We start from the raw sequence: 11,694 nt of genomic DNA on the forward strand, positions 1-11,694 counted from the left end.
TGCATTTTTTTTAAGGCTTGAATGCATGATTGAAGGTACTGTAGCCAGTGAATAGCTCAGCTAGCTAGCGTCGTGTCGTCACTTGCGTGCCGAGAGAGTCAACTCAGAGCAGGCTTTTATATTCGTACACGTACTATTCCCGCTCGTCTGCTCGTCACCTCTGCCCGGCCAGAATTTATTTACCGCTGTAATAAGAGGTGGTACCTCGACGCGTCAAATCACCGCAACCATCGATGGATGGGTGCATGCATGCACGCACGCACACGTACCGCCCGAACGATCGATTCGCTTGCTTCACTGCACCGCCATGATTCGAACTTATGCACGCTACCAGGCTAGCTAGCTAGCCTATGATCTTACCCCCATTTACCTCCTCTTTTCATGTCACTAGCTGCTCGCGGTGATCATGGCGTGCACGCTCCCTTTACCCCCTATTTAAGCCGCTCGGTCTCTTGCGAGGAGCTCCGGTGACATATACTACCCCGTGTCCGTGTGTGCGTGCGCGTCCACTTCTCCAAGAACTCACTCGTGTAGTGTAGTCGAGCCACGATCACCATGCCCTCGCCTGGTGGCTTCAGTCGGCGTAGCGGCGACAGTTTCCTGCTGCCCCGGCCGCCGCCGGTGACGGATGTGGGCTGCGGGTGCCGCACGCCGAGGCTTCTCAGCTCCATCTACTCGTCGCTCATGTCCCGGGCGCGCGGAGGGGGAGGCCGTGGCACCAAGCCCAAGTCGCCGCACGCGTCGTCCTCGTCCACCGCCACCGCCTTCACCTCCAGCACCGCGGGCGCCACCACCGCCACCACGGCGTCGTCCCTGGACGACTCGTGGGGCCTCGCGACCTACGCCACCAACACGCTCTACGAGGACGACCCGGAGGCGAGGCGCCAGAAGCAGAGGACCACGACGAGGACGAGGAGGCGCAGGAGGCAGAGGAACCACGGTAGCGGCAGAAGGCCGGAGAGGGGCGTGGCGATGATGGCGCGCGGGGAGGAGGTGGAGGAGGAGGAGGCTGCGGTGGCGGTGGAGGTGGAGTCGGCGACGCCGTACGAGGACTTCCGGGAGTCCATGGTGGCCATGGTGGTGGAGAAGGAGATGTACGCGTGGGAGGACCTCAACGCGCTCCTCCACGGCTTCCTCTCGCTCAACTCGCCGCGCAACCACCCGCTCATCCTCCACGCCTTCGCCGACCTCTGGGCGCCGCGCGGCGGCCTCTTCTGCCCTCCGTCACCGTGCCTAGGCCTCTAGAGTGGAGGCTGCGCGCCGTCATGCGCCACCTAGCTAGCTATACTCCATTAGCGCTGGCATATATAGCCGTAAATCTAGCTTAGGCTCTCGATGGGTCATACTACTGTATTACGTACTATCTTGTACTGTAGTTGTCGTCGTCGTCCTCGTCGTTGTTGTACGTGCTACTCTGCTACTGCTCCGTAGTCCTCTAGAGCTAATGCTCAACGGACTGCGTATTAATCTTTGTGTAATGATGATGCGTGCGTGCGTACGCAAGACAAAATAAAGTATGCCATACGATGGCACGTCCGTGGTTCGTATGAGCTCTGTTCGTTTCTATAGAGCTCTTTTTTTTCACACTTTAGCTACTTTTCAATCGCCTGAAAATAATAGTTATGGTCAGTCGATTTCTTTTCCCACCGATTCATGCACGTAACGAGCGCTACAGTGTGCATGCTACAGCAGTACAGCGCACATGCAGCCGATGCGTGCATGCTTGCTTAATTACCGTGAGTATATTAACCACTAGACAGATGACGGGAGCCTTTTTTTTAATACCAGTACAGACACAAGCGTTTATATACACGCGCATATACTCATCCCTACGAACGCACACACGCACACCTTATCTCTATGAACACCTCCGAAAAACTGAGGGACTTTGTTTCCGGGGACTTTTTTGTGTAAAGACTAAAAAAGTCCCTCTTAGAGACTTTTTTACCAAATGTAAGGGACTTGGACTAAACTAGGTATTTGGGACAAAATGAAAGAAGATTCTTTTTGGGATTTTTTTGGACTTTTCCAACAATGTCCCTCCATGCATTCATTGGCCCGCCCCCCATGGTGTTGTTTGATTGTTATTTTTCTATATACTAGGGGTAACATGGTCATTTAATAATCTCTAGGAAGGGACTAGAGACTTTTTAGTCTCTGGAAACAAACAGGGAGGGATTTTTTAGGGATTAGGGACTTTTTAGTTGGGACTAGAAAAACTCTTAGGACTAGAGAACCAAACACCACTTGAGCCGGCATATCATCTTGAAATTTATGAAATCACCGTAGACACCTCGTCATCGACGGAAACGTCTCCTCCCACTGAATGCTCATCGTCGGAAATCCTGAAATAAATCCAGGAATAAATGCGAGCAACAGGATTTGAACCCTGGTGGGCTGGGGATACCACAGTCCCTCTAACAATCCAACCACAGGTTGGTTCGCACAGATAAAGGGAGCCTGGGCGGCCGAGAGTATTAATCGACGTTGTATGTCCGGAGTATTTGTTCAATTTAAAGACAAATGTTTTTTGCGGGGTAAACAAAGTTTTATTGCAAGATTATAGAGTTACAGTCTTGAGACCACAAATCCTCAATACACGATGGTATTGAGCCCAACCACACAGCAGTAATACGCTCCGTGCGGCTATAATTGGCCAGTCGATCGGCAACTCTATTTTAAAAACGACTAATCTTTAAAGGAAAAAACTCCCTAATACCTAACAAGTCCTTGATCTTTAATACTAAGTGGCCATAAGCTGACCTACAAAGCGCATTCTTTGATAGGCTGGATAAGGCTTCAGAGGAATTTGACTGCACCATCACCGGGAGGTCCGAATGTTGTATTGTAAGTGCCATGCCTTGCATTAAGTCCAACTCCATCACGTGATCCTATCCTGTCCGGCCCGTTCATTTGGGGTAAAACGGACAAAGAAGGCGGCCCAGCGCGCGACGGCCCACACCCATCTTATCTGTTTTGTGTCCTGGCCGACCCATTTCAAGCACAAACTTGCGCAGGGTTTGGGTCGCGACGGACACCAAACGGACACGCGCCTTGTCCGTGTCGGGGCCGCGTGGCAGGCGGCCACCTACCTCCCACCCGTCCACAGCAATGCACACGAGCGGGCGGCCCCACCTGTCATCCGCACGTCGAACGATCGCCGTCCTTCTTTAAATGGGAAGCGTGGACGGGTCGTCGTCCACACTGCCCCACGCCATCCCGCGGCTTCCTCGAAACCCGACAGCCCCAGTCCCAAACCCTAGCCAACACCTCGCCAGCCGGCCGCCCGCAGCCATGGGCCGCAAAGGCAAGCATGACCGCGAGGCTGGTTCCTCGTCGGGACGCCGCTGCGGCTCGCCATCGCCACCACACCGGGCCCCCGCGCCGCCCGCCTTCTCCATCGCGCCCACGTCCGCTGGCGAGCGCGACCGGCATTACGTCCGCACGTCGGTGTGCCGCCGTTATTGGGAGACGAGGACGTCGCTCCCCTGGAGCGACGTCCATCTCCCCAATAACTGGCATCTCTCCGCCGACCGGGTCCCGATCCCGCCGGTCCCGACGAGCGGCCGTGCGCGCGACAAGGAGATCGAGCGCCGCCGCCTCCTCCTCTCCGACGACCTCTTCTACGACCCCAGGTACGCCCCCGACTCCGGGCTCTAGGACACCTGGTTTCGTGATGAGCACGACACCAAGCGCGCGTCGTTCTTCGCCGGCACCTCGACGGGGCCGCGGCGGCCACGACAGTAGCGCGCAGCGCCTGCTCCCCAGGAGCGCGGGCGTAGGCGGGTGCGCGGCGTCACGCCCATGTCGTCGCCTTCGCCGTCGCCTTCGTCGTCTCCATCGCCACCACCACCTCCTCGCATGAGAGAGGAGGAGGAGGCACGTCTCATGGCGCGTGTCATGGAGGACTCCATATACACGCACGATGAGCGGCAATGGGAGGGCCTGGAGGAGATGACGGCCCGCTCCGCTGCCGGCGAGGTAGCCATCCCCGAGGAGGAGGAGCCGGTGGCCGCGTTCCAGCAACTGCTGGGCCAGGGGTGGGGCTGGTCCTGCACTGCTCCGGAGATGGCCGCCGGCGTGGGCGTGAACTGGTGCCCCACTCCGCCACGGTCACCGGAGCGGGAGGCGTCGCCACGGGAGGAGGTGGTGCAGGCACCTCCGGCCGTCCAGCCCGCCCCCGTCTACCACGCACCGCCGGCCCACCCGTGGACGCCGCCGGCCTACGTCGACCTCGTCAGCGACGACGACGACATCGGCGGCCAGTGAAGACGGCGACGACCACGGCACCGACGGGCGCGGCAGGAGCGCACGTGAAGCGTTTTTTTATTTTGTTTTTATATGTTAATTATGAAACTGGGCCTTTTAAGTGGCCGTGGAAACTGGGCCGTTTTGTGGCCGACCCCTATATATGTTTTATGTTTTTTAAAATGCGTTTATTTACTTTTTTAGTTATTTCATTATAGTTTTTATATTTTTTTTATTCACGTCTACCCCAGACACGATTTGGGGTGCGGCTGCGTGGTGGGCGCACGCACGACCCATCTGACAAAGCCGGACACGGGCGAACCCATCGGCGCCCAAAGGAACAAAATCCGGCCAATCCAGACGTCCGTTTGCAATTGTGCGGTGGAGTTGGCCTAGCGCATGCAGTTCCGCCTTCAACGAATCATTGCAGTGGAAGATAAAACGATAAGGTGCGAATAGGATTGCTCCCTCACCGTCCCTTAGAACCATACCAGCAGCCACAGAACCGTCGTCCTTCTGGAAGGAACCATCAAAAGAAAGGGCCACAGGCCCAGCCGCCAGGGCCGGCCATGGATATGCGGGGGATCTGTCAACTCTCGCCGCGGAGGTAACATCTATGGTAGATATCTTGCCTTTTAAAATTTTATCAGTTGAGAACCTTCCGGCTAGTTTGATTGACTTGTAGTAATTGTTCAAGAACTCAACGTTAGCAAGAACTGGCGGACTATCCTTTCCATGTAGCAAGTCATTACGCAAGTGCCAAATCCTCCACACCATCATAATTAGCATGTTTCTAACATCTCCAGAGCACTTGCTCAGTAAGGTCAAAAGCCATTCCTTTCCAGTATCAAGTAGCATATCATCAGCTGGTAGTGGCCACCGTCGACGCATATTCACCCAAAGGATTCTAGCATGCATACACGCTACCAGCGCATGGTATGTGCCTTCCTCCTCCAGACCACAAAGAGGGCATGTCGATCTAGTCGATAAGTGTCTGTACCGTTTGCACTGTTGTGTAGCCAGTGTACCGGTTACAACCCTCCAAACGGTAATCTTCATCTTTTGCGGAACATCAGACTTCTAGATAAGATTCCACAGGGAACGTTCCCCGTCCGGGTTAGTACTGGAGACGCCATTAGCAAAGGCAGCATTGTGTTCCTGGGCAGCAAGCCTGTAAGCACTTTTCACCGTAAACACTCTGCTCTTCTCTGGAAACCAAGAAAGAAAATCATCACGTTGGTGAGGGGAGGTTTTTTATGTGTATGTGTAAATTTGCTTGTTTTTGACGGTCGTCTAAAGAAAATATGTTCATGCTATTTTTCTTTTTCTTTTTATGTGTGTTTATTTCTGTTTCTTTGTCTTGAGTTGGTTTTTTATGTGTATTGTGTAAATTTGCATGCGTATATGTATGTATCATATAATATGTCTGTAAATTATATTGGGGTGTGAAATTTACGCTATTATGTATATTTATTTGTTTTAATTTTATTTTTTATTTTATATCATATTAAGGGTAATACCAATGCCACTAATTCATTCTTCCTTAGATACTTCATCTTTTACGAAACTTACACTATTATATGCTTGTTCTTGCATATTATGAAAAAGTATAATTCTTTACAAATTGTGTGCAATTTTGTCATTATTTGTTTTAGTTTTTCATTTTCTTTCTTCTTTAAGTGTAATACCTAGCACCACCAATTCATTCTTTCTTAGAAAAAGATTATTTTAGTTTTTATTTCTATTTTAGTGTTGATTTTGTTTTAGTTTTTATTTCTTCTTCTTAAAGGGTAATACCATTGGCACCAATTCATTCTTTCTTACAAAACTTTATGGTTTTGAATTTGTTTTAGTTTTATCTTATTTTCTTTTGTTTTACTTAACTTTCTTTCTTGTTCAAAGGTATTACCATTGCCACTAATTTATTCCTTATTCGAAAACTTCATTATTTTGATTTCATTTTGGTTTTATTTCATTTTCTTTCTTGTTAAGCGTAAAACCAGTGCCACTAATTCATTCATTCTTAGGGCACTTCTTTTTTGCAAAATTTCCACTATTATATGAGTATTGTCGCATATTATAGAAAATCGCAATTTCTGTATAGAATAGGTGCAAATTTTGTCATTATTTGTTTTATTTTTTTCTATAAATATTGTCATTGCTTGTTTTAGTTTTTATTTTTTTTCTAAAAGGGTAATACCATGCCACTAATTCATTCTTCCCTAGAAAACTTCATTTTTTGGTTTTGTTCTATTTTCTTAGTATTAGTATAAGGGGAATAAAAAGGTTAACAAAGCAGAAGAAAGCTGGGCCTTTTGATATAGATCAGGTGGTGGACAGTGGTGGAGACGATTTGAATGAATGTCAAAAAAATAGGCGCCTATCGAATAATAGCCCGCATAACATGATATATACTCACTTAATGTTTATGCAATGTGTGCGATTCTTACCACTGTGTAAAAATTGCACCACTATATGCTTATTTTTTCATATTATGAAACAATGCAATTTCTATGTCAATCATGTGTAATTTTCTGTCATTGTTTGCTACATACGGTTTTGCATTTCCTTTCTTCTTTTGCCCAATGCAGTACCATGCCACTAACCACGGCCAGCCGGAGCTGCTAGCTAGCTAGCTCACGCACGGACGCAACCGGAGCTAGCTAGCTCACGCATGGAAGCGGCCAACCAGAGCTAGCTAGCTCACGCATGGAGGCGGCCGAGCTAACTCATGCGCGCACGCACACTGCACACAACACACCACGTCACACTCTGCATGCAGAGGAAAAAGTGACTGATCCATCATCCATATCACAAAGTCAGTCGACTGATCAGTAGTCTGTCCTTTTTTTTAGACAGAGTTGGTGATTTCAATTTTTAAGGCAATGGTGGGGAACATATGTTTTTTTTGGCGAGCCTATGTCTCGTATTCAGCCGGGAACACCTTGAAGGCTGTGCCAGTTGGGCTGGCCCAGGCGCGTGGGAAACAATAGCCCCGTTTTCCATTTCGTTTTTTATCACGTTTTTTTAAATAAATATATTATAAAAATAACTCTACATAAATAAATTGAGAAATGTTGACCAAACATTTAAAAAATTTTAAATGTGTATAGGAAAAATGTTTATCATGTATACAAAAAATATACATAAATAATTGCGTATGAAACAGTTAGATCACGTATTTAAAAGAAGTTAACCAAACATTTGAAAAAATGTTGAACAAGTGTTTGAAAAATGTTAAGCAAGCATTTGAAATATGTTAAATATGTGTAGAAATATGTTGACCATGTATTAATAAAATGATGAAAATAACTTGACCAAGTATATAAAAATGTGAATCAAGCATTTGAAAAAATATTGAAGACGGTTTTGAAAAATGTTAATCAAACATTACAAAAATGTTAAATGTGTTTAGAAAAATGTTGACCATGTACTCAAAAATTGATGATTTTTTTATCATGTATATAAAATAATCAGGAATTTTTTTTTAAATGTTGAACAAGTGTTTAAAAAATATTAATGAATGATTTCTTAAATGTGTTTAGAAAACATGTTGAAGTGTGCTTAAAAAATGATAAAACAGCATTAAAAATGTTAATAAAGCATTTTAAAAATGTGAAAATGTGCATAAAAATGTTGATCATGTATTAGAAAAATGTTAATCTTGTATCTGAAAAAAGATAATCAGGCATTTGATTTTATTTTAAAAGTGTGTAAAGAAAAACTTTTGACCATGTAGTAAAAATATCATTTTGTATTTTAAAAATGTTAATCAAGCATTTGAAAAATGTATATGTAAAAAACATGCATTAGAAATGTTAAATTTGTATTGGAAAATGTCAAGCATGTATTAGAAAAATGTTGTTGACATATTAAAAAAATGGGGAATGAAAACTAAAAGAAACAAAGAAAACAAAATAAATGAAAACCAAAAAGAAACAAAATAAACCAAAGAAAATAGAAAATGAAAAATAAAACCGAAGAAACAAATGAGTAGGAAAAGTCAAAAATCGATAAAGAAAGAAAGAAGAATAAAAAATGTTGAAAAGCAAGAAAGAAAGAAGGAAAATGAGTAAGAAAATAAAAACCGAGAAAACTATGAAAGAAAAAAAAGAAAAACCAAAATAAAAACAGAAAATAAAAGAACCGAGAAGAAAAAGGAAAACCAAGCAAATAATAAAAGGAAACGAATAAAGGAAAAAATGGAGAAGACCGAATAAAAATGAAGAAAAAAGAAAAAAAATGGGGAAAACCGAGAAAAAAATATCATGGAAACCTGGGCAATCTTACGTCAAGTAGAACGCGCCCTATGTCTTCATCTACGTCCCAAAGCTTCCCTCGTGGCTAGCACTGTTGCAAATCTTCCAGGATGCCAAGGTTGGAATCACCCCGCGCTCCTTTTTCTACGTTGTTTTCTTTAAGCGTGCGGGAGTGGGCCGGCACGTTACTATAGACTCTTGCAACGAGAGTTGTTTCAGTCTTGTTTGATGCGAGATATGGCACTTGCGGTTTTTTAGGTGTCAGGGAACATCTGGGCTATGCTCTTCATGTGTGACATCTTCATGTGTGACATGCTCTTCATGTCTGATATGGCTCGGAAGAGGGTATCAATGTCACACATGAAGAGCATAGCCCACATATGGAACTCAGACACCGTTTTTTTGTGTTTTTGAAAATAAATTAAGGTTTTTGCTCGATCGTTGGATAAGTTCTTGATTTGCCAGTTGGTATGGTCTATGGACTAGAGGGTACCAATGCGATCATTGATGTTTTCAAATAAGTAATGAGTAAATTAGAAAGCTTAAAACAATCCTGGGTAGAGTCTTTGTTTAGTTTGTGCTGAGAACTAATATATTGATCATCAACAATTTTTAAGAGAGAAGAGGGTGGGTGGGAACTAAGTGTTAGTTTTGTGATGAAAGGGAGATCTCGAATCACATGTTTTTGCACTGTGCTGAGGCAAGTTCTGGCTGAAATATAGCAAGGTGTGTGTTTCGCGTGGATATGAAGATAAGACTTACATATGAATTTGGTGCGTGATTTTTAGGGAACCACGAGGGATTTCTCTCTCGTCTCTTCTACACATTTATGTTTTTTCAAAGTTCATAGAAAGAGCTACAAATAGCATAAAAGGAGTTGGAAGAGAAAAAGGAAGAGGATAAAATAGTCAACGAAAAGCCTTTGGCCAATCTTCATATTTGGACATTTCCTTTTGTTGGCTCTATGAATGAGAAGAATGACTTCCTTATTGTGCAGAGGCTTGGGGAATAGACTTAAAGATATAGTCATTACTAATTATCGAAATGACCCAAGCGACAAGAATAATGAGCTTCACACCAAAGCTGGCTTTCAGAAAACCATTTAAAGCATTTATCTAGTTCTAAACCGAGTCTCGCAAATGTGTACACTTGGGACACAAGTATTGCCAACAAGCAATGTCAAAATGGCACTGGAAGAATTGGTGGTCTCTTGTTTTAACGAAAAATCTTCCACAAAGCACACATGTGTATTCGGGCTAGTGGAAGTTCTTTCTCTACATCATCTCTCTTGTGTTTAGTTGATCATGCAACTAAAGTCAGAAGAGATTTTGTGTTTTTTGGGATAGTAAGTTTGCCAATCCACCTTAATGCAAGGATATCATCATGGGTTGCTAACATGTTATTGTACATACAGGAGGCACAATAACCGGATGATATTTGGTGCCATATCCAAATGTCAGGCTCAGTGGCAGAAACACGATCCATGATTAATTGGTCCAGAAGTGTCAATTATGTAGAAAGTGAATGGTGGAACAAATATGGGGAGTGATCAATGTGCAATACAATACAGGATACAAGTACTACCCGCAAGCAATGGCAAAAGGGCATTGGAAGAATTGGTGTCTTTTGTTTTAACTAAAGTTCTTCCACAAAGCAAACATGTCTGTTCAGGTTAGTGGAAGTTCTTTCTCTACATCATCTCTCTTGTGCTTAGTCGATCATGCAACTAAAGTTGGAAGAGATTTTGTGTTTTTTGGGATAGTAAGTTTGTCAATCCACCTTAATATGCAAGGATATCATCATGGGTTGCTAACATGTTTTTGTACATATAAGAGGCACAATAACCAGATGATATTTGCTGCCATATCCAAATGTCAGGCTCAGTGGCAGAAACATGATCCATGATTAACTGGTCCAGTAGTGTCAGTTCTGTAGAAAGAGGAAGGTGGAACCTCACTACATCGGGGTCATTCACAATAGACTCTATGTACCATGCACACACGCATTCTGAGATACCAGTGAGTAATAACAAGAAAATCTGAAAGTCGAAGATTCCACTAAAAGTTAAAATCTTCATGTGGTATCTTCATAGGGGTGTTGTTCTAACCAAAGGCAACCTTGCACGGCGCAACTAGCACGGGAGTAGTGTTGTCTTTGTACTCATGAAGAGACAAACGAAAACCACTTTTTTCAATGCAAGTTTGCACGTTCTATGTGGTCAGCCATCCAAATAGCGTCAAATTTGTATCTGCCCACATGTGTCATCAATATTTTTGGTCATTGATTGGACGGTATTCCAAATAGATTTAAAATGCTAATATGGGTGGGAGCATATGCCTTACTATGGTCGCTTTGGCTATGTAGAAATGATTTGATTTTCAATGATAAAAATGCTTCTTCTTTGTAGGTTATTTTCCGTTGTACGCATTCGCTTCGTACGTGGTCTACGTTAAACGAGGGGAGTATCAACCGATGTTCAAAGCGGTGTGTATGCGGTTGGAGCAGGTGGCTACGGTGGTTTTTGCCCAACATGGGTGGAGGCATAATCTCCGGATTGGTCCACCATCCGTTTCGACATAGGCATAGTGTCGGTCTTTAGGACTCTACTGTCGCTGATTGTTGATTTTTTTCTTTCTTTTTGTCAGACTTTAGGTGTTTGGTTGTGTGCATCCTAGTTATGCAGAGACCGAGTGTTACTCATAATGCTTTGTATCCACTTGATGCTACATTTTGATTTAATAAAAGCACCCTTTATCGAAAAAATAATGTGCAATACAATAGATCTTGAAATAGAAAATAAAATAGGTGATGCCATGTTACATGAAGAGGGGTGCTTTTCATTTATCTCTTTAGAATAAAACAGAGCTATCATTCTTCAATTGACATGAGACAATGTTTGTGAACTTAGGCAGTATGTTAGGCAATCTCTCCACCGGAAAGACCGATCAACATTTTGACCACGTGGCAGTCTATGTTGATAATAAGATCCACAAATAAAGTTGACCCATGGGATGTCCTTTTTTAATGAACCCGAAATGTTTTATCATCAACAAGGCATCATTTTGAGTCACCAAATTGATTATGCCAAGGCCCTCCTAATCCATTTGTCTGCAAACTACTCTAATTCCCGAGCAACAAGAGGTGTTTCCCCCTTTGGATTCTTGCCTCTCTAGAAGCAATACCTACG

General features: G+C 44.4%; 2 protein-coding genes and 1 long non-coding RNA gene across 4 annotated transcripts; all 3 read left to right on the forward strand.

Annotated features, from left to right (window-relative positions):
- Positions 1–384: 384 nt before the first annotated feature.
- LOC125535661 (uncharacterized) lies at positions 385–1,547 on the forward strand. The gene has a single exon (XM_048698734.2). It carries the CDS (start codon positions 556–558, stop codon positions 1,243–1,245), a length of 690 nt encoding a protein of 229 aa, XP_048554691.1. The 5' UTR covers positions 385–555; the 3' UTR covers positions 1,246–1,547.
- A 1,747-nt stretch (positions 1,548–3,294) lies between these two features.
- Positions 3,295–3,660, forward strand: LOC147991759 (uncharacterized). The gene has a single exon (XM_087538797.1). It carries the CDS (start codon positions 3,295–3,297, stop codon positions 3,658–3,660), a length of 366 nt encoding a protein of 121 aa, XP_087394923.1.
- Positions 3,661–4,627: 967 nt separating this feature from the next.
- Positions 4,628–11,327, forward strand: LOC125519837 (uncharacterized). 2 transcript variants are annotated; one of them, XR_015604580.1, is made up of 3 exons: positions 4,628–4,855; positions 9,922–10,178; positions 10,915–11,314. It is a non-coding gene; the product is annotated as an uncharacterized LOC125519837 (long non-coding RNA). The 2 variants fall into 2 exon arrangements; XR_015604583.1 differs by having other exon boundaries at positions 4,709–4,867; positions 10,915–11,327.
- The last annotated feature ends 367 nt before the right edge of the window (positions 11,328–11,694 follow it).

Source organism: Triticum urartu, chromosome 1A, assembly GCF_056163025.1.
Source record: "Triticum urartu cultivar PI428250 chromosome 1A, HENAU_Tu73, whole genome shotgun sequence".
NCBI lineage: Eukaryota > Viridiplantae > Streptophyta > Magnoliopsida > Poales > Poaceae > Triticum > Triticum urartu.

Bases quoted from the DNA above. Each gene is read 5' to 3' on its own strand.
- LOC125535661 (XM_048698734.2), top strand. From the start codon at position 556: ATGCCCTCGCCTGGTGGCTTCAGTCGGCGTAGCGGCGACAGTTTCCTG.
- LOC147991759 (XM_087538797.1), top strand. From the start codon at position 3,295: ATGGGCCGCAAAGGCAAGCATGACCGCGAGGCTGGTTCCTCGTCGGGA.